The 23,736-nt window shown below is 35.1% G+C and overlaps 1 protein-coding gene across 6 annotated transcripts in view; it reads right to left on the reverse strand.

The window, feature by feature from the left end:
- Positions 1–23,736, reverse strand: part of LOC118184247 (sodium/potassium/calcium exchanger 5-like) — a 127,733-nt gene that overhangs the window by 80,417 nt on the left and 23,580 nt on the right. For 2 of the 6 annotated variants that reach the window (XM_035353891.2, XM_035353889.2), the window contains exon 1: positions 2,507–2,820. The exons of 1 other annotated variant lie outside the window; for it this stretch is intronic. In XM_035353891.2, coding sequence (XP_035209782.2) covers positions 2,507–2,657 — 151 coding nt within the window. In that variant the 5' untranslated portion in view covers positions 2,658–2,820. Of the gene's footprint in view, positions 1–2,506; positions 2,852–23,736 lie in introns of those variants that run through there. 3 more of the 6 variants (XM_085815421.1, XM_085815422.1, XM_035353890.2) reach the window with 3 other exon arrangements.

A 23,736-nucleotide genomic window follows, 5' to 3' on the forward strand; every position in this document is an offset into this window, starting at 1 on the left:
GCTTAAAATATTAGCAGAATATCTTATTCCTTGTAGTTCAGTGGTCTTCAAACTTGGTCGAGTCACAGAACGTTTAGAAATGTAAGGCATTTTCGGGTAACCTCATCCGACAATTAGAAAAATATATCTTAAAAAGTAATACTTAAAATTGGCCAATATGTTATAAGTATTTTGTGTAAAGACAATTAAAAATGCACTGCATTTATATTTTAAAATTTTTAACATAAAAGTAATGTAAATTATTTATGAATAGCATTAACTCATGCTTCAGGTGTCACCTATCCTTGCATTAGGTTTAGTGACAAGATTGCGCATGCATTTTTTACAAACCGTTCGAAGTCCAGCTGTATTGATGTTGCCTGCAGTCGCAATCCATATTCTGCATTTAACTTGTTTCAATATTTTGTTTTTATTGCCACATCTGTTGAAAAAGATCTTCTATTAATACGGTTTTCTGAATGGCATTAAAATGTTCATAGCTGTATGAGAAACTTCTACATAAATCTACAGCCAAATATTTAGGAGATTTTCTTGCTTAAATATATATTTTAACGTCGAATCTGTTGATATATTGAAAGAATTTCCCCTTTATTTCACAGAACCCTAGGGTTTAGCACGATGAACCTAGTTTAAAGACCACTGCTTTAGCCCATTAACGGCATTAAACTATTTAGAATACATTTTAATGATGGAATGTTGCAATGAGTATAGAATATAAATTTTCCCAGCAGTAGCAAAACATACTAAAATAATAAAAATTTATTTCATGTGATACTAATTATGATGTTATGCAATCATAGTGATAGCTCAAACCTCATTTCTGTGAGCTGCACACAATATGTTATTCATTTATTGCATTGCTGAAATGTTTCTTTCTCAAGGTAATTTTTAGTGTTTTGAAATGATGAAACATCTGCCCTTTAATTTAATTCATAAATGTCTGAGTTTAAAACGAAATTTGAGTTTAAACGCTTAAGTTAAAAATAAAATTTAAGTGCACGTACTTATTATTTTATCAAAACTGATACTTGTCTACTTGTTCTTTCTTAATGTGAATTCGCCGTTTGGGTTGTGAGAGAATTTGTAAGTTCAAAACACACAACGATGATTTTAACCAATTAGCAAATTCCTGCAATGCTTTCTCAAAAACTAGTGTGCTCGAATCGTTTTATTCACGAAACTTAACAGCGAATTGGATATTTTGAAAGCAAAACTTACATACAAAATTTATAAGGCAACATATTTTAAAAATTATTTTAATATTGTTATAAAAAATAAACGTTATGAATGAGAATAGTTATGGGATGTATAAATAATGTATGGGAACATTAAAAATGGAAAAAATGACCATTTTCTGAAGTAACAAGATTCATTATAGTTCATGATCGTCAAATTTCACATTAAGAAATTGTTTGTCTTATAAATTTATCAGTGAAGCAGACAAGAGGGTTTTTTTCTTTGCAAAATAAAATGAAAATAAACTCTCTTGTCAAAACTTGTAGAGTCATTGGGATTTTTTGGAAGCGGGAAAAATGAAAAATAGGCAAAGCCTTCGCCGCGAATCGAACCGCGGATCTCTGGAATACGCGCCCAGCGTTCAGACTACCACACCACGAAGGCATGCGAAGAAGGCGGGAGAAATACCTTATAAAATGTCATAAGAATCATAATTTGATACTAGAAAAACAATCACTTCCTAAATCGTATTCATATTCATTAAAACCAAATTCATCAACATTCTTCTGTCGAAATAACTATATTAATCTATAACGCTACATATCCCAGAAACAGCAAAAAATGAAACATGAAATTATACTGAAATAAATGTAACATCAAATATATATTATGATTTGCACTTGGATTTTTTCTTTGCATGACAATCAAATTTAATTGCAAATCAATAATATTTTGGTCCTTGAGCGCAGTATATTTGTCACTGGTACCATTTATAGGCATACTTTAACCCCAAACATTGTCAGTGCTTGGAAGGTTTGCTTATGCATAGGGTCAAGTTCAAAATGAAATATGATTTCATGCGTTTATTATCTTGCGTTTGATACAATTCGAAAATTCATACTGAATAATGGTTATTTAATTGTTTTACAAGTTGCTGTAATCCAAGTAGTGGATGATAAAGACAACACGAATTTAACGAATAACAAGTTATAACAAATTTTATTATTTTATTGAACATTTATTATATAATTATTTCCATAAGTTTTAATAAAAAAGATAAATTTTTTGTAGCCTTTGCTAAAAGGTGAAAGCAGCTTGGTGTTGTACCAGAACTCTAATTTGTAGTTTTCACAATAATACAGTTGGAAATTACTATACAAGCCTTCAAGAACATATGTCATATACACTGCAGCTCATTTTTAGTAGCATAACTATGTTATCATCTATTTATCTACATATCTTTCTCTATATATATGTATAGTTATAATGGTAAAAGAATTCCCATGCTTATCGTTAGAACAATACCATACAAAAATGAAAATATACTTACTTGTCTTACCTTGATAAATGCTATCTTTAGTTTCGCTATAAGTATCCTTTATAATGATGAAAGCCGATGAAATAATGGAAAAACATGGCAGTATGCACAAGAACCGCCATTTTTTATGTAAAAACGTCCGACGGGCAGTTTTCATCTTCATAGGTATCCTTATTTATTAAGAAGTCATTGTTCTATCAAAAGGATTGTTTTCACAATCATTTTTGCGTAATATCCCAATCTCTTTCGATTACATAAGCGATGAAATCGAGTGCTTACCTTTGTTTAATGGCCCCTTTCTCTTTTATATTATGATGTTATGGTTACGAAGTCAGCGATTAAATATACCTTATCAATTTGTTGCTGCACCTTGAACCTTTTTTTGATCGTTTGCAAACACGCTTGTTTTCCCTCTGTTTCCGATAAAGAGAAGAAATGATACTGAGGATCAAATCGGAATATGATAGAGCTAATTGATAAATTTGTGAGACAGATAAGTGAAGTTGAAGTACGCAAACAGGAAATGGAGAACGAATGTGGTCTAGTCCTAACCGCTTCACGATCTTTGTCTGCATGTCTTTTGATAAAAAGTGTTAATTAAAGAAACTAGAAAAAATAAATAGTAAGAATGAATATAATAATGGAAGTCAGTAAGTTGTACGACCTTTTTTGTTCCATAGATGCTCGACAATCGATGAAAGACTGGGGAATTTCAATGGTTCAAGAATCCTTTCCAAAGATGACCTTATAACAGCAAATGATAAAATTGGGGATCAAGCAGCATCTGTTTGAGAGGATGCTTTTAGAATTAGGTTTTGTTCATATCATACATTTTGCACTTACGAAAAATAAGAATTGTTTAAGTTGTTTTTAATTTCAGTCAAAATAAAAGAGCACACAAAGATGAGCTGTTGCTTAAAAAATACATCGTTTCATGTTCACTTTTAAAACAAACGTACAGCAATGAGTGAGATACATCTTTTCAAAGAATGAAGAATAATAATTATTTCTTCTACGCCTGCTGTTTGGTAGCACAAAAAGTGCTAAAAACTGAAATTCGGCAAAGAATATATTTACATTACTGACTAAGAAATAACCTAAAATTTTTTCAGTTTTTAAAATTTTCAAACTTGAATAACACTTTTTTTACTGGGAAAACACAAAAGGCAAAGAAACACAAAGAATTTACATCAGAAAGCAAATAATATGAAAGCAGCAGTATCTATTGGATCGTATGAGAAGATAATTAAGTCATAGAATAGCGGATTTATATCGAAGTCTTCAGTAGAGTAATTAAATTTGTGAAGGGGATGTCTGTACATCATTTACGAAAATTCATAAATCAGGTCAAGTTCAAGTGTCTGAGGCACCAAAACAGCGTCATAGACAGAACTGATAAAGCCGCGGCACACTAACCACACGGCCTCTTCAGGGCCTTCTAACTGGCAATTCATTTATAATTTTAAAAATGTTATCAGAAGTTTGCCAGAGAATCTCCGAAAGCACATTTTTAGAGTAGAGTTTACGGAAGACATAGGTTAGACCTTATTGATGTAGATAATTAAGGATGGATTTAAGTCTATTATATATCATTCGATGGTGGATGGTGGTTTTAAATTTTATATAATTGTTATTTGGTTGTCTAACGTGAAATCTCTCAGTTAGAGGATATGTAAAGTGGTGAGAATTTCCCCTTTCTTACATATACACAGATTCTCGAAGAGTGTTAGAGGTTGCCAGACATAGTTTTATATTCGCTATACAATAGCTTAACAAACTAACTGCTTAAAATAGTTAGCATAAGAGAAAGTATATAATGATTTTAATGAGTCCAGCTAGCTTTCATAAAATTATTGAATATTTCTAATTAGACATCTCATGATTTTAATTCATGTTTTTTTATAAATCAGTCACATTAATAGTAGAAAAGAATATTCTTAAGACTTAGGTATTCTTAATTCTTAGAATTGTGTTTACTGATTTTAAATTGTTGAGTTTATCACTCAGTATATTTCCAGATTAAATTTGAAATCACCTAAGGCTTTACTGAATGGCAACACGCTGCCGCGTGGAAGATAAAAGTGTTTTATTTCTAGTAGCGGGGAATATATTGCTTTTAATGAACTAAAATTTGTTATTAAAACTGAAAGATCATTAGCTTACATTGTTCCGAATGGCAACAGTCTGTCGCACTGGAGATCAAAATGTTTCATTTCCAGCAGTATTGCAACTGCTTGCTTTCAAATCGTTGAATTTGCTAATCAGAAATTCATTAAAGTTTTATAAAATATGAAATAAACAATAAAAAAATTTCAGAATTAAAAATTCTGGCTTCTGGGTGCACATATTCAGGTGGAGGACTACGATTCAGAATTTGATGGCTCTAGGTACAGTTTATTTTTTTTACAGTGCCAGGAACGCAGGTTCTCATTATTTAATTTCTTTAAAATAGTACAGGGCGATAAGATTTGGTGACAACAAATTGTAAATTAATACGCTGTTCAGTGAACCGGCATAAAATCCCATTTTGAGACTATAGCCCGTTTTGAGCTAAAAATGGAAGTGAAAGCAATTGCGGCTTAATAAGAATCTAAAGAGCGTACAGCGTTTAGAAGAGATACGTCTGGAAGGAAAAGCAGGGCATAATGATGCAATAATAGATTTTTTTATGAAAGAAGAGTTTTCTTTGACAAAAAAACTGTAGAAATTGTTCGCAGCAGTAATACGCAGGATCTTTGCAAGCTGACTCGCCTATTCGTCCTCACAGTTCGTAGTGTTCCGAGACATAATGTAGAATAAGCTGTTTGTCATCCTCTTCAAGTTTATTTTTAAAATTTATTTACGAAAGTTTAAAATAATTGGGATGTTTTTAAGGTCTAAATGGTTTCTACGTTTTAAAGTCTCTATGCCACGTTCCGTTTTAAAATTTATCGAGTAAAACTAGTAATGCCCTCAAAAGGAGCCATTCACTCTTAATCATTTCTCAAGTATCAAAACTACCTTCTATGTTATTATGTTTTAGATCGATTTATTATTAGTTAAAAATTATAGAGCCTGAGAAGTGTATTTTATCGCTTAGTTTGGGAGATTTCTAGTGAGTTTAAGTGACAATTAAAAATCTAATTTGCATCTTTGGATTTGCATTATGTTTGGCTATGTAACAGTTGCAGCGTTTACCTTGCATCTAAAAACTTAGTCCAAATAATAAATTCACCTAAATTTAAATTAGGTTATCCGACCGAAAGGTGTAGTCTTCAGAAAAAATGCTTGCTATAGCCATTTGAAACATGTTTAAAGCAATTTCTGCTTAATCAAAAATATATAGAGATCTTCAAATCATTAACTACAAAAAAATTTACTTTTTGACAAAACAAGAAACTTCAATTTCAATACTAACAAATTAATAAATTGGAACTCCAACATATCCAAAAAAGTAATTAACAATACAATAATCAATCAAATACAACGAATTAAAATTATCTGCACAGATACAATAGATTTACAACGCGAAATTTTGCTCCTTATTGAAATTCTCAAAAATAATCTAATACCCATTCAATTTATTAACCATTGTCTTAAAAGAGCAGACGTTAAATACTCACTCTAAATCATTTAACTGATAGGGATATGATAATTTGTCCCTAAATCTGAGAAGGCGGTATAAGTTGGATGATTATCAGTTGAAAGATTTGTATATAGTGTAATTACTCAGTTGTATATATTGTAAAAAGCTAATTGTCTTCAGACTTATGCTGTTACTATGTTGTTACTAAAAAAATGGGCCTAGTTCATAATCTTTAGTCTGTCTAATAGCTCTTAGACAGTGAAAATTCCTTTTTTCCTTTCTTAAATTCTTAATCATTACGACACGACAATTAGCCCGAAATTAATCAATTTCCATTCACTAGTATTTTCAAAAAAAATCTTAACAGACAGTTTCACCCAAATAAGAACTCCACATTATACATCCCTCAAGAATGCCGAGTACCACCCACTACCATAAATTACTTCATCCAAGTCTTACCGACAGATATTATTCAGAGCCCCCACTGCCGCTAAGAATTTTTCGGACACCCTACACTTCTGAGTCAGACTCGAAGAGAACACTTTGCCGACTCCCCACTAGAAAGAATGTAAGTTACTTAATACTTTTTCTGACCTCTTTTTCTTCATGTACATTCACTGTTCTTATTATATTTTTTATATTATTTTTATATTATTTTTGATTTGTTTTTACAAAGTTTACATTATTTATCTTATTTTGTAATCTTCTATGTTTATTTCAACTTTATACTTTGAATTCTATTTCATAATGACAATTTCCAATGTTTAATTTTTACAAATAATATAGAACTCAAATGCATAAACACGAGGGTGTTGGGGACGGTTAGAGTTTTTTCGGATTTCTCTACAGAAATTACTTTTCACTCAAAATTTAATTGGCTAAAATGCTTCATAAGAATAAGTTCTTCGAGTATCAGCATTGGTTCATAATCCCTTTTATTCGCGGAAATATTTGGCCTGACTAGAATTGCCGGTTTGGCTTAACCTTATTACTCGAGTAAAGACGAAACACCTTCGTATTTACGTATTTATTTATTGATTATTGTTCATTGAACGGGAGTTGGTTGGTTCCCCTTGAAAAGTCAACTAATTTCCGATCAATGACAATGATTACATGCTTCTAATTTAATTTTTCCTTTTACAATTGAAATTTTGTTCTTCATAAATATTTAATTCCAGTCCCCGTTAAAACATTATTAACATATTACTTTCAAGTTACTTCAAAACATCTTTCAAAATATAACTTACCAGTATGGATTCACTCTTTTAAAATAATTCTAATTTAATTAAACTTAGGAGGTAATATAATCAATTAATCAATATTGTTTAGGAAATAAATTAACTCACTTTGCAGCAATTGCGCAAGTAGTAGTAACTTGTTTTCGCACTAAATGAATTTAAGATCATACAACATTTATATATATATATATATATATATATATTAATGTAGCTCTTACAATTGTACGGTTGAATAAAGTTAAGGTTTACTTGCTTGTGCCTGTGTGCTTCCGAAATTTGTTTACGCTACAAGCGATGAATTGCATTTTAGTTTTAAGTTGACAATGAGGGGTGAGAGTTTGATTTAGATTCTTAATTAATTAGGAAGACCCCTGAAGTGTTATAGAGTGACCAACCACAGAAATTTTAGATTTTTAACCTTCCTAATTTATCTAAAGAAGCAGTTGCCAAAGATTAGTGGCATTACATTATAATTGGCGGAGTAAAAAATGTAAGCGTATTGTTTCATAAAGAACTGGTTCAAGCATGAAACAACTTGCAAACCCTTATAGCATGATAATTTTTTTAACATTCTTTTGTAATATGATTGAAATAGTATCTTCGCTTCAGTTTGGCGTCAAACTTCTCATCTAAATAGATATAGGTGTATTTGCAAGGAAGATGGCTCTTTTAAAAAAGCTATAACCCAACTCTCAGCGGTAAAAGACAAAATACGCAGAGATTAATTAATTTTCATATTATTTTTCGTGTACTACGTCGCAAGGATTATCAGGGCTTTATTACATTTTCCCTTAAAACGTGGGCAAATAAATATCCTCGGGAAAGAAAATGGTGTAGCGTATGGTCTATCTAAAATTAAATTACATGACGAGGGGAATGAGGTAAATTGTGAAATGTTAACTTAAAAAAATTATATTCTCAAGAGACTGTTATTGAGAAGTTACGAACGAATTCAAAGTTTAAAATTATTTGTGCATATTTGAAAAATTCCGACATTTTTGAACACCAGAATATGACAGATATTAGAAACAGAGTTGCAAATGATGAAATTATCGATAAACATGTATATTATTCTAATGTAACGAATAATAATAATGAATTAAGACCGCTTATCACAGCGAATTTAAGATTAAGTATTTTTCAGGAATTACATCATGCGACAATTTCAAGCTATCTCGGTATGAGAAAAACGGTTCAAAGAGTATGTGAAGCTGTTTATTTTCAGCAACTACAAAATTTTTATTGAATATGTCAGGTCCTGCAACATTTTGCCGTTAGTTAAAGATATTATTTACAGCCCAACCTGGTAGTGAAATAGTATAAAAACTACTTTTCTTAATGTGTGATTATGGCAAAGCCTCGAGGGCTATCTTTCTAAGGGGAGGGATGCCTTCGTGGAGGACTTTCTAGGGGAAACTGGCTCGTATACACGTTACACATGGGGACAACCACGAAAGCGCCCATGCAGCCGGCCCGTTCGCGGGATTCGAACCTCGGACCGAACTACCAGTGTTCAGCGACTTTACCGCTCGGCCGCTGGTGGGCCCCTTTTCCTAATGAATAAATAGGAATTGATCTACTGGGTTCCTACCCAAGAAGTAAAAAAAGTAAAAATAGTAAGTAAAAAAAAGTAAAAATATTTGTTCGTATTCGCTGATCGTATGTAGTGATGAAATAATTCCTCTAAAAAGAGCTTCAGCTAAAATTAGTGCAGCTTCTTTTTCAAATGAATTTATTGTAAAATATGGAGCTCCAGCTAAAGTAATATTGGATAATGGAAAATAGTTTAATAGTCAGATCTTTCAGGATCTATGTTCAGGGTTCGGCATACAACATTTTAAAATGGTTTCTTAATGACCACAATCTAATATTGCAAAGCGGATAAGAAGAAAGAGTTAATATTATCCACGGCTATGTAAAAAATTACCATAAGCGTTAGAATGACTGCGTCAATGAGTTTGCACTTGCCCCTTGCGCACAGCTAAACATGATGCTACCGGAATGGCTCCGGCTGAACTATTTCTTGGCAAAAGATTAATTACGGTCTGAGATAAACTGTTTTTTGTTCAAAAGAGTTCTGTGGAATTTGTGATGACAGACAGCCAATTAATTTGTTGACAAATTAGTTGACAAAGCATTCGGAGATGGCCAGAGCAAAGCAACAGTTTTATTATGATAAGAGGAGGTGGGAGGTTGACTTGAAAATGGGAGATAAAGCTTTGAAAATTAAACATTTTCTTTCATTTACCCCAGAAGGTGAAGTGGGAAAATTTTGCAATACGTTCGAAGGCACATTTTTGATTGGGTGAATAAGGAAAACTATAGTATTTTTAAAATCACAAAATCGTGAAAGTTCGAAAGCAAATGTTGATCAGATAAAAAATTACTATGTTAAATTACTACTAAAAAATTACTATTAAATATATTACCGCCCTGACATGCTGCTACTAAAAGATGCTTTGCAAGAATCATCTAGTGTGAGTAACGAAGGGTCAGTTCGAAATTTGGCGGAATTTCCATCAACATTGGAATGCAAGGTCAGCAAAGGAAAAAAAGGAAGCCGGAAATGGTGAAAAGGGTGAGACAAGAATGAAGTTGATGAGTCAAAAGGAAGCAAAGTCATAAATAAAGGGAGGACGTCAGAAAAGTATCTAAAAGCGAAAGTAAACTTTCAGATCTAGCAATATCTAAAGATCTCTCTAATCCTCTAAAGATCCAGCAGAGGCAGAGACAAACCGAGTGATTAACAACGGAAGTTGGGAAGTCAACGAACGAGCAATAAGGTGCCAAAGAGAGGTTTGCAATGGCGGAGAGAAGTGCGAACAGCCAAGACAGAATTTCTCCGGAAAAAAGCATTGGAGGACGAGGCAGCACAGCCGATCAAGTTCTGACACAAGTTCAAACGCAGAGATCAAGATCAAGACATTCAGAGAACGTTTCAGACGACAGCACATTAACAGCTAGCACAGCCAATGAAGTCCCAGGCAATCGAAAGGAGGTTTCCGACGGCGAATCTAGGAGCAAGTAAGTAATCGGCGACGAGTTTCCGCAGGCCCAAAGGAAGTCTGCATGAGTATTAGAGAGAGAATCCAGAGGCGGAAACTACCAGTAGAGGATCAACGACCACGTCAAAAGTTGTGGGTTCAGCATACAACGGTGTATTCTTTCTGGAACGAGTTTGTGGACAAGCGAATGATGGAGTACTACCGAAGAAAAAGATAAGGGAAATTTATTTTCTTTAAGTATTCGGTGTTAGTTTATATCTAAGTACAACAGTTTCTAGTTATACTGAATTTAGCCTCAAGTGAGGGCATTTTAGATTTGCATGCAGCAAGAAGCTTTTTCAATTAAATATGCAATAGCTAAAGGATTCTGAGTTTTCAATACAAGTACGATATTGTGATTTTAAGCCAGGAGACTGTTTTGAGAAAATTTTGGTGTATTTGTAGAATAGATTTAAGCACCTTATGTATTTTGTGATGCAAAGTGCAAACTGAGTAATCTTTTGAATGTCAATGAATTGCAAATGTTTTCATGAAGTACGTTTGCTGTTTTGTAAACGTAAAAATATTAACTGTTTTGAAAACGTTAAAATTGATGATATGTGTCTCAGATATTTCAACGTTTAGGCTAACGAGTTATAATACGTTAAATTAAAAAAAAAGCTAGCATAGTGAATTTAAGTAGATAAAAGTTAGGTTCTCCAGGCAACACTAACGTTTAGTGGAATTTTATGCTTAGCACTTGAGATACAGTCTTGAAATAAAGTATTCAGATGTAGTGTGTATAAATGATAAACACATATTAATTACGTGGTACACATAGGAATTAGATGGTGGAGCATCTTGTACAGTTTCACACCTTCTTTCATACAGTGAAGTGATGTAGAGCGACAGTTTGAAATTAATTGTAGAGAAAGTGCAAAGTGTAAAAGATTCTTCACTAAGTTGCAATGGCAAATAAAATGAACATTTAATGATGTGTTTGCTAAAATACTTTTCTTTCTATATGCTTGGAAGGAGATAATATAAAATTAGTGATGTCTTGAAGATATGTCAAATGAAATGAATCTTCTGTAAAATCTTAAATTTAGTTTTAGACTTGTAAGTTCATGCATGTAAGAATTGGCACATATGTAGTTTAAAATTTGAAATTTTAACAACGTCGTTAAAGAGCTTCGTTGTGATGATTTACATTCTGTTGGGGAAACATATACGAATTACTATTATATAAATAACCAGTTACTTTACAATTTCAGTCTTTACCATAACTTCTCCTTTCCGGTTCCTTACCATAATGTAATAGAGGATAGGTAATTTTTTAAACTGGAGTTTTGATATTGTAAGACAGAGTGTGTTTCTACCTGCTATATATATAAGCTAGTTAGGAGGGTGGGTATATATATATATATATATATGCCCTCTTAACCAGCTTAAAACTCCCTTATTTTCGCAATCGTCAATCGCCATACACTTATAGTTACGGAAGTACACTAACTACCAATAAGTATTTGGACACCTATGCAAATGACGATATCTGCGGTCCTAAGGTACGTCACGGACTCCGGTATATATCGTGTAGGAAACAGCATCGGCTTTAGTCGCATGCAAGTTGCCTAGCAGTTCGGAGCTCTCTGATTTCGAGAAAGGTATAATTATCGGGTATCACAAATGTAGCCGATCCTTAAGGGACATATCTAGGGATCTGAAGTACCCAAAATCGACAGTGGCCTATGTGATTAAGAAGTGGAAGGTGAGCTGTGATTGTCGGAATGTGCCCCGAGTCGGCAGACCTACGAAACTGGGAGATAGAGACCGACGAGTGCTGTCCAGAGAAATTCGGAGAAACCGCACCCAACCGATGGTCCCCATCCGCAAGGAGTTTCAACAGGCATCCGGGAGTATTATTTCAATGAATACCATCCGTAAGGAAGCACATCTGCTTGGTTTTCATGGTCTTGCTGCTGCCCATAAGCCTTTGATCACAAAGTCCAACCGCGCTGCTTGGTTAATGTGGTGCAAAGCTCATCGAAATTGGACCGTAGATCAGTGGAAACGGGTTCTTTGGAGTGACGAATCAAGGTTCACCCTTTACCGTTCGGATGGCAGGGTCTGGGTCTGGCGTCTACCTCGAGAACGTCTCCTGCCAAAATGCATTGTGCCAACAGTCAAGTTCGGCGGAGGTGAAATTATGGTCTGGGGGTGTTTCTCCTGGTATGGGCTGGGACCCTTGGTCCCCATTCATAGTAAGCTCAACTCCGATGCCTACTGCACTATTTTGGATGACAATGTGCTTCCTACGTTGTCGCAGTTTCACGGGTTGGACCCCTGTTACTTTCAGGACGACAATGCCAGTTCTCATGTTTCGACGTTAACCAAGGCTTGGTATGGTGCCAATGTAGTTCATCGAATGGACTGGCCTGCCCAGAGTCCAGACCTGAACCCTATCGAGAACCTCTGGGACGAGTTGCATCGCCGAATTCAGGGGTGCACTACCCGTGCAAAATCGGTGAAGGAACTTCTATGTCTTCTCCAAGCCGAGTGGAAGAAAATACCACTAGCTGTCATACAAAGACTTGTGGAAAGTATGCCCCGGAGGGTCCACGCTGTAATTACCTCTCGTGGAGGCTCTACCAACTGTTGATTTTGAATAAAGTTAGTTTTTCTTTTCTATCACAGGTGTCCAAATACTTATTGGTAGTCAGTGTATTTTAAATGACGAAAATATTCATGTTTGGGGGATGTCAAATTAAAAAAAAAGGTACAAATAAGTGGAATCTAATTTTTAGCCTCGCTGTTTGTATACTTGCATTTGGGAAAGTTAAAACTTTATTAATGAAAACTTTATTATGAAAAAAATTAAAATGCACGAAGCTTTACTCCCGACGACAAAAACTGGATATTTAATTTCAAAATTTGCAACTTTTGATATCATTTTCAACTTGCGTTGAGGGATCGGTTAACTAAGTTAGAAAAATTGAAAGAAAATAAGTTTAAATGAAGTGCAGCAGAAAATGTGTATAAGAGGCCGAATAAGGAAATCATGTGGTATCCATATCAGAGTTTCTAAAATTTGGTTATATTTCCGTTTTATCCTAAACCATACTTATGACAAATTTATATGAACCAAATTAACCCTTGCCATATGATTCTTAATGAAGGTTCATGATGCATACACTTACGTAACGACAAAAGGTCTTTTATCTAATGTAAATGACGAAATTGCAAACTCAAACCTTTGCAAACCAACAGAAATAAAACAAAAATATTAACTTCAGTATTTTTAATCTAGCATACGATCTGAAATTTTGGCACTCTTCCTTCACTTTTCTGCTCTGCTAATATGCCGTTCGCAGTTTTCTCTCTAACTCTAGTTATATTGCTGCAAATATGTAAAGCTCAGGTATGTAATTGTTAAAAAACAGGCCCTTATGCTGAGATACTTATATTTGTATAACTTTACTTCAATAATATTTTTTAATCAAGAATGAAGAAATGTTCAATAGGCCATGACTGCAACTACATGTTTATGCATCAGCTTCAAAGTCGTGATCTATATTCAATAAAGAAATCTCTTATTACGTAAATATTGTGCATTCTGATTGTCAAACTCATTCTAATTGTTATGTGTGTAGCTAATATTATACATTATTATTTTGTTATTTCATACTATTTCTTTTATTATTAGATATTTAATTTTATAAGGCATATATTGTTGCTACAATTTATATCGTAAAAAACTGTTTCTAATTTTACTCAGCATTTGATTGTTAAACCTACTACACTATGTTCTGAGCTAAATTTAATTTTGAAATATAAAAATCTTTCAGAGGAAAATGAGGATTCATTAGGTTTCAAAATTTTAGCCGAACATGCTAAACAGTCATTATGTTTGCTGGTATGCTCCTAAAGGTAGACAGTAAGAAAAAAAAATATTTAGTTTTTTTTTTGTTACATGATTTTTATTTAATAATGTTTTGGGAGGGAGAGACAAAAAATTCAATATGATTCGTCACGTTGAAATCGAACGAGTGACTTATGAATCAACACTTTACTCCGTTATTTCCGTTTAACCGTTCCTTTAGAATAGACCATTATTTCCTTATTTAACCTTATTAACCGTTATTTCCTTATTTAACTAGAAATTCTTAAAATTTAACCAAATATTTTGGATAAGCTGTGAGTTTGTGCATTTTTTATGGAAAATGTTCAACATTTGGTTATAAAGTCGTTAGCTCAGAATTTCTTCAGTATTTTAGTTCTTCTTAATCGCAGTCTGCGAGAACGAAGAATAAATCTATCTTTTCTACACTGAAAATATTTTGTTTAAATCGGTTTAGTTTTTAAAATCATTCAAGTCTATCCGCTGAAGAAGCCTCAAGCAATTATGCATCATGGTTACCGAATCATGATAAACTACGAATGATCGTTAGATCATGGACTCCTCTAGGTCTTGAAACAGCCGCAAAGATTAAGCCAGTCCCATGATTAGATTATTCTTTTCAAGAAGCATTAGTTACTTTTTTCTATCCACGACCTGAGAACTTTATAATTACGTGACAAGTTTTAGCGAATACATAGTCGTTCATTGGTTTTGAGGACGTCAGAAACGCACAAAACAACAAAAATGTTTCTTTAGTTTGTCAAAACTTTATTTTGGTCTTCTCAGTTAAAAGTACTTTATAATCAGAATTTAAATGAGAGTGGGAAGTGTAAACAATAATTTTATTAATGCGAGAATGTATTTAAAGGAATACAGAGAAAACTTATTTCATTGGTAATAAAATGGCAGCATCCATGTATGGGAACTATTTCCATCAATGTTACCTTCAGTACTTTAATAATATAAGGTTTTAATAAATTAATATTTAATAAACAATACTATTATAAACATAGACTCAATTAATTATTATGGCAAATACGTATTATTTCTCCCAGGTTTAGATATTGGGAACCGATCCTGTATTTTTAGGTACTCTATATGTCACTGACGTTGACTCAGGCCGAGGTCTTATCCATACGGGGAGACGCCAATTTATTGGAAGGCATTAGGGCTATTTTTAAGTGATTAAGTGCTCTCTTAAATTGACGGCATGTAGCATGAAAAGAGGTTAATGATGACAGCATATGAAGATTTAAAAAAGGCTTAAGCACACGCATCAGGAAAAGACAAAATTATAGCAGCTTTCCATAAACATAGATAAACTGCAGCTAGTACATAAGCTTAGGAGAGGATATATGATCAAAGCATATAGCCAGTTGACAAATAAATAATTAGTTTGAAAATATACATATTAATAAACAGTGTACAGTATAATTATTTAGTGTAATATGGTCAACAGTAATGAATACAGAGGAGACTATGTCGCTGCACTACTATTGCTGTAGAAAACTAGCTTACAGACTTATTTGGAATAGGCTGCATACGACTGGACATGGTTCAGTAGGCAGTAAGCACAGTATGAAATCACTGAGCCAATTTTATTTTGCGCAGATCTGTTACACTCGTATTAGCAGCTTCCGCTGAATAGAAGGTGGTTTTTTATTTTGATGTTAATGAGCAGTTAAATACGTGGTGTTCTGCTGTTCCTTCTGTACTACGTGTCCACAGAAGTATTGTAAGGATCCTAAGTTTTACTAATGTTTATTTTATTTTAAATCTTTACTATCACTTCTTATTTTCTACTTCCGGCCAGAATTAAAAGCTTTTAACTTATTTATGTAAATTTGTCTTGCTAATGCCAAGTACTTAAGTTGTGGCGTTTTGCCAAGCAAGAGAGAGGAAGGAGTTATTAGAAGCAGGCCGCTTGCCATAGTAGTTTTACTCGGTTGCTGGTTGCCTTCAAGGCCATAGGTTTAATCCTCATGATAATTTTAAACGTATCGTAGTTTTAGCAGCTCTCTGTACTACATACGGCTTTTTGTTAATTGACGGCCAATCTTAGAGTAGGCACTTGTATATTAATCCAAAGTTTGTCTTAGTTAGAGCTTTTAGTTAGTATTTTTATATTCTTACGTTCAGACCACAAGTGGTTGGTCTCTGTATTCCGAAGGTCCGGAAAGCTCTGTAAAGATAGAAAAAATAAAGGGTTTCGTATACCCTTCCTGTGCGTATTGTCTACTTCACAATTTATTGAACATAGCTTTAGTAAGCTCCCTGTTCCGAGTCAGGACAGTTAATGTTTCGAAAGCAAGTAAAGAGGAATACTAATCCTGATAGTGGCGCCCGATGAAGAAGAATAACCATGGCCGAGTTTCAAGAAGAACCTGTGGTGCCTGCAGAAGCGGCTCAGAATCCAGAAATGCCAGCTGCCGTCCTGGAAGAATTTGGTTACATCGTACAGACCATGCGCGCATCGATGAAATCAGAAGCAACATTCAATGGAAACTCACCGGTAACCAGTATTTTTGGAAAAATTGGATGACCACTTTATGCTGTATCCACTGCATGAGTTCCAGAAAGTCACCTTAGCTACCAGCGCTTTGAGGGGCCAAGCGCTTAATTGGTTCAAATGTATACGCTGAAGCCTCTTGGGTCAAGCGGGAAGTCCCACCTATACTTACGAAAATTTTAAGACTGCCTTAGTGAAAGCCTTCCCTGTCGTAAGAGATCGTGCAAGATTAGAAACGGAACTCTTCAGCATATATCAGCAACGAATCGAAAATCTTTCCACCTTTATTTTATGAAAAATTCACGTCTTTAAACTCTTGTATGGAAACAGGATCCTGAGATAATCCAAGTGATTTTGCCGAGGTTACTTCCCCAAGTACAAGACTTTATTGAATTAAGGAATCCGACTACACTGGAAAAGTTATTTGAGCTAGCAATCCAGTTTGAAAGTAGAAGAACGGCGGACATTGAAAGAAGACGCCAGTATGAGCAACGAAGCCAATTTGGTGCGCCAAGACCACAGCCAAGTCAAGAACACGGCTACGGAAGCAAAGCGAATCAGTGGGCAAGAAAACTCGAGTATCAAAAAACAACTGGCGAACGTCGACAGTTCAATAGTAAGCCAGAAAAAAAGTCTGAAGGCCAGCGGAAAAAGAAGGAAGCCATGGAAAGGAAGAAACATAATTTAAACTAAAACGGATTTCTGCTGACAGGAGGGTGCGGAAATCCGAAGGCCAAGAAAATCCCTCTTCCTTCAAGTTAAATACAGTTATGGTAAAAAAATTGGTGAATAACATCCCAGCCACAGCACTCCTGGATACAGGCGCGCAGTGTTCCTGTGTGGCAGAAGATGTTTTTAGGAAGTATTTCCGTAGACACCGCATATATAATTCGGATAATACGACAGTGTTAGCTGCGCAGGGAGAAAGATGCAAATGCATAGGTAAAATACCCTTATACATTCGTATCAAGGACGAGCAAGTAAAAATCATGTTTTTTATCGTAAAAAATTTACAAGCACATGTCATTTTAGGGATAGATTTTCTTTCAGAGGCAGAAGCAATGCTGGATTTTAACGAAGCGTCCCTTAAGCTGACGATGAAACCAGTTCGAGAAGAAAAAACAGAACCACCGACGTTAAACCTCGACCACCTGCCTAAGGAAGAGCAACAAAAAAAGTGGTAAGTGAATTTGCTTCGTTATTTAGTGATATTCTCGGATTTACTCAAGTTACTAACCATAGTATCGACACCGGAGATTCACTGCCAGTTCGCCACAAACCATATCGATATGATAAGAATAAAGAAAAAATTATAGAGTGGCACATTCGAGATATGTTACGTAAAAAGATCATAACGCCCATCTCAAGTAGTTATGCTAGCCCGGTTGTGTTATGTAAGAAAAATAATGACTATCCGGTAACACATCCGAAAAGGTGGCGTTTTGCAATTGACTATCGTAAATTAAACTCCATGACTAAATATCCGGTATATCCGTTACCTATTATTGAAGATATTCTAAGGAACATAACTGCTACCAAATATATGACTACGCTAGACTTAACGACTGGTTATTTTCAAATAGGGATTAAACCGGAAGATGTGCCTAAGAGTGCTTTTATAAACAAGTCTGGCACTTATGCATTCTTGCGTATGCCGTTTGGCCTTTCAGGGGCACCGGCAACATTTCAGCGATGTATGGACATTGTGCTAAGGCCTGTTCTTGGAAAGACCACATTTATCTATTTAGACGATATCATTATTACTAGTGATAATCTGGACCAACATATACAGGATTTAAGACAGGTGTTTTCATTATTAAATGAGGCCGGTCTAAAAGTTAATGTCGAAAAGTGCAAATTTGCAGCCCCTGAATTAAAATACTTAGGTTACAAAATATCTCAGAAAGGAATCGAGACAGACGAATCAAAAATAATCGCTGTGCAAAAGTATCCGCCGCCAAATACGGCGAAGAAGCTCTCTTCTTTTCTAGGTCTTTGTTCATATTATAGGTCCTTTATAAAAGATTTGCTGAACCATTGTTAAAATTAAAAAGAAAAAAGGCAAGATTCTCGTGGACGGCCGAAGCCAATAGTGCTTTCGAAAAATTAAAGCAAGCATTAACGCAAGCCCCGGTTTTGAAATTTCCTGAGAACGATGAGAATTTAGAAATTTCATCGTATGCTTCGGATTATGCGGTGGGAGCGGTACTTTCACAAAATCTGCAGCCCGTGGCATTTTTTAGTAGAACTTTAAATCAAACACAAAGAAATTATTCCGCGACTGAGGGAGAGGCACTTGCAGTTCTGTTAGCAGTGCAAAAGTTCCGAGTCTATTTTGGAAGGGCGCCAATAACAGTGTATTCTGATCATGCGGCGGTAACTAGATTGTACTCAGGGGAAAACTTATCCCCAAGGTTAATAAGATGGGCACTCAAGTTACAAGAGTATAATCTGGTAATCAAGCACACCCCCGGAAAGGAAAATATCGTAGCAGATGCCCTATCCAGAATAAAAATAGATGAAGAAGGTAATACTGTAAAGGTGGCAATGCTCACAGCATGTACGATACATTCCCGAGAAACTATAATAATCGAACTGGGTAAGGATCCTGAATTCAAAAACATTTATGAGTATTTAAAGGATCCTGAAAATTTTAGCCACCAAGATATTGTGGCGATAAGAAATAGTGCCGCCCATTACGAACTTATAGATGGTCTATTATTTTATACAAAAACTACGAATTCCAACAACGAATTTCGACCTGTTATCCCAGCAAGTCTTAGATTAAATATCCTGCAGGAGTTACACGACTGCCCTTTAGCTTCTCATGCTGGTATTCGAAAAACCATCCAACGCATACGCGAAGCAGTTTATTTTCCTGAACTGCAAAAGTTAACAAAGGCGTATGTCCAGTCCTGCCCAACATGTCAAGCAGTTAATTATATTAATTTCCGCCCGGCCGGGTTTCTAAATAGCATTAAATCCGAATTTCCAAATGAAATAATTGGCATCGATTTATTGGGCCCTTTCCCAAAAAGTCAGTTAAATAAAAGTCGGTATCTCCTTGTTATGGTTGATCATTTTAGTAAGTGGACCGAAATTGTTCCCTTAAAACGAGCCTCCGCGAAATTAGTTACTGATTCTATTTTAAATAAATATATTTTAAAATACGGGGCGCCCCTAAAAGTTATATCGGATAATGGTCCTCAATTTGTAAGTAATATATTTGAAAACATGTGCCAAAAACTGGGCATACGTCATTTAAAAATGGTCCCGTATCGGCCGCAATCAAATATAGCGGAACGGGTCAATAGAAATATAGTGAAAATTATCAATAGTTATGTTAAAAATTTTCATAAAAGCTGGGATAACTATGTCAATGAATTTGCTTTCGCTCTTAGGACTGCAAAACATGATACAACGGGCAAAACTCCTGTTGAGTTATTTCTAGGCAGAAAGATTATAACACCGTTAGATAAATTATTTTATGTGCAACAAAGAGCCCCAGAATTTAAAATGGGTGATATAGAAAAACTAATAAAAGAAGCAAAGAAGAATACGGAAGTAGCACAAAGAAAACAGAAGCTCTATTATGATTTGAAACGACGGGGAGTAACTTATAAAGTAGGGGATGAAGTTTTAAAAATTAAGCATTCACTTTCTTCAGCACCAGAAGATAAAACTGCCAAATTTTTTCCACGATTTGAAGGAGCATATGTTATAGAAAAAATAACTCACGCTGTAGTAGTGTTAAAAGCCAGAAATGGTGAAACCTGTTCCGCAAACATTGATCAAATCAAGCCCTACTTCGATCGTAATAAAATGCAAATATTTTCAGATCTTTTGCAGGATCCGGCACGGCAGACACCGCAGGCACAAGCTCCAGAGGTGGAAAAACGACAAGTACAAGGGCAAGCCAATAAGAGGCAGGAGCAAGTGAAAAGAAAATTGCCCCACCCAAAAATTGAAGGTAGCAAGAAAAAGAAGCCGTTCCACCGTCCAGAAAAGAGAGTTCACGAACACCCCCAGAATGAAGAAGGGAGAAGGACGACATATGTGAAGAGAACCAGGAGAAATGACGGCAACTATAACCCGGCTCTAAAACGGAAGATCTACTCATCCGACAGGACTCTCCGCAGCAAAAGTCGCCGAACTGCGGAAGGGCCATCAGCGGCGGAGGAAAAAGTACAAGGAAAATTTGAACGGCCAGCAACGAGGTCCAAGCAGGAACACGACAGAAGTTTCCCGGTTCCGCCAAGACCAGCTGCCATCAAACGGCCAAGACCACAAGCAGAGGAGAAAAAGAAGGTATTCAAGGGTGACCAATTCAATTCAAGGGTAAAAATGGTCCCGTATCGGCCGCAATCAAATATAGCGGAACGGGTCAATAGAAATATAGTGAATATTATCCGTAGTTATGTTAAAAATTTTCATAAAAGCTGGGATAGCTATGTCAATGATTAGCTTTCGCCCTTAGGACCGCAAAACATGATACGACGGGCAAAACTGCTGCTGAGTTATTTTTAGGCAAAAAGATTATAACGCCGTTAGATAAATTATTTTATGTTCAACACAGAGCCCCAGAATTTAAAATGGGCGATATGGAAAAATTAATTAAAGAAGCAAAAAAGAACACTGAAGTAGCACAGAGAAAACAGAAGCTTTATTATGATATGAAACGACGGGGAGTAACTTATAAAGTAGGAGATGAAGTGTTAAAAATTAAGCATTCACTTTCTTCAGCACCAAAAGATAAAACTGCCAAATTTTATCCAGGATTTGAAGGACCATATGTCATAGAAAAAATAACTCAAGCTATAGTGGTATTAAAAGCCAGGAATGGTGAAACCTGCACCGCAAACGTTGACCAGATAAAATCATTCTATAATCGTAATAAAATGCCAATATTTAAAGATCTTTTGCAGGATCCGGCACGGCAGGCACAAGCTCCAGAGGTGGAACAACGACAATCACAAGGGCAAGCCATTAATAGACAGGAGCAGTTGAAAAGAAAGTTCCCCCGTTGGAAAATTGAAGGTAACAAGAAAAACAAGCCGTTGCACCGACCAGAAAAGAGAGGGCAGGACCACCCCCAGAATGAAGATGGGAGAAGTACAACGAATGCAAAGAGAGCCAGGAGAAATGAAGGCAACTATAACCCGGCTCCAAAACGGAAGATCTACCCATCGGATAGGAGTCTACGCAGCAAATGTCGACGAATTGATGAAGGAACACCAGCAGCGGAGGCAAAGAAACAAGAAAAATTTGAACAGCCAGCAACGAGATCCAGGCAAGAATGAGAGACAGTTGTCCCGGTTCCGCCAAGACCAGCTGCCATCAAACGGCCGAGACCACAGGCAGAGGCTAAAAAGAAGGTCTTCAAGGGTGATCGAACTGGAAGGAAAAGAAAGCTCTTGGAGGAAGGAACTGAAGGGCGAAACCGCACAAGACGGAAGATCAACCAGACTGTAGTCTTCGCCACTTTCCAAGCCTGGGCAGAAAAAAGGATGTCTGAATATCACAAAGATAAGTAAAACTTTATGTTACTTTGAAACCTTAAGTTAATTTTTCATTCTTACTGCAAGTAACAGAATTCAAGAAGTTTTACCTCATGTGAGGCTTACCTTTATCGCCAAAAAGGCGAGAAATGAGTTGTTACCTATTTTGGTATTATTGTTTTTCAATTACTCGCGAGTAAAACTAAAATTAATGTATAATAGGAATATGTAAATACTTGAATATTGTAAAAGTATTGATAATCTTTGAGAAAGGTACCTTAAGAAAATTGTAAAAATTATTGTATAAAATTTTATTTAAAAGATTCTGGCAAGAAAGAAGTTTTAGTCGGAAAGACTTTTGAAATGTAGTATTTCAATGTAGAAGAATTGGCACTTGCTTGGAAAAGAATAGAAGTTAACAATGTACTACTAATGTATGTTTTAAAATGCGTAAAATTAACGGCATGTTAATATGCCCTTATATACAATGTGAACTGTTATTTTAAAAGTTAAGAAATACTGTGATATGTTAAAAGTGAAAGTAATGCCAAAAATTTTAACTTATTCGTGTGACTGTAAAAAGAGAAAATTATTGTGAATATGTGTTAAAAATATTGTGAATATGTATTGAATGAATGTAGTTAGGCTCTCTGACGCTACATTTCAGAGTTAGCCACTTTTCAGAATAGTACCTCAGGGTTTAGAGATGAATATAAGGTGTGTTCTGAGGTCTTGTTATGTTGAATTTTAACACGTTAGTGTTTTGATTGCAGGCGGTAGTGTTGAACACTTGTACATAGACACGCTCGTGTTTGGTGTTTTCCTTTACAACACATGTCAGAGAGCACGGGGAGATAATTAAATAACGTCATGAATGAAATAAGAATGTTAAAAGAGAAATATAAGTATTCATGTTACTTGCCATTTAATTGTGTAACATTTCATTAAACTAGTTTTCCTTCCAGATCTCTGGAAGGAACCAGATTTCAACTAAGAAACTGCTGTTTAGATGCAGTACCCATGAAAAATCTTGTCCATGGAGTTGATAATGTAAAAACGATTTTTTTAAATTTCTAGTTTCTAGTGAGAAATGTTTGTAAAAGATTGGCCTCGCGTTAGATTCTAGAGCTAAATGTTTTCAACAAGGTCGTTTTAGACCTCAGTTTCAAACTAATTAACTCTGGCGGGAAGTATGTAAGGATCCTAAGTTTTACTAACGTTTATTTTATTTTAAATCTTTACTATCACTTCTTATTTTCTACTTCCGGCCAGAATTAAAAGCTTTTAACTTATTTATGCAAATTTGTCTTGCTAACGCCAAGTACTTAAGTTGTGGCTTTTTGCCAAGCAAGAGAGAGGAAGGAGTTATTAGAAGCAGGCCGCTTGCCATAGTAGTTTTACTCGGTTGCTGGTTGCCTTCCAGGCCAGAGGTTTAATCCTCGTGATAATTTTAACGTATCGTAGTTTTAGCAGCTCTCTGTACTACATACGGCTTTTTGTTAATTGACGGCCAATCTTAGAGTAGGCACTTGTATATTAACCCAAAGTTA

Source organism: Stegodyphus dumicola, chromosome 4 (assembly GCF_044657685.1).
Source record: "Stegodyphus dumicola isolate Sdum_Otavi_A_Nest chromosome 4, ASM4465768v1".
Classification (NCBI taxonomy): Eukaryota; Metazoa; Arthropoda; class Arachnida; order Araneae; family Eresidae; genus Stegodyphus; species Stegodyphus dumicola.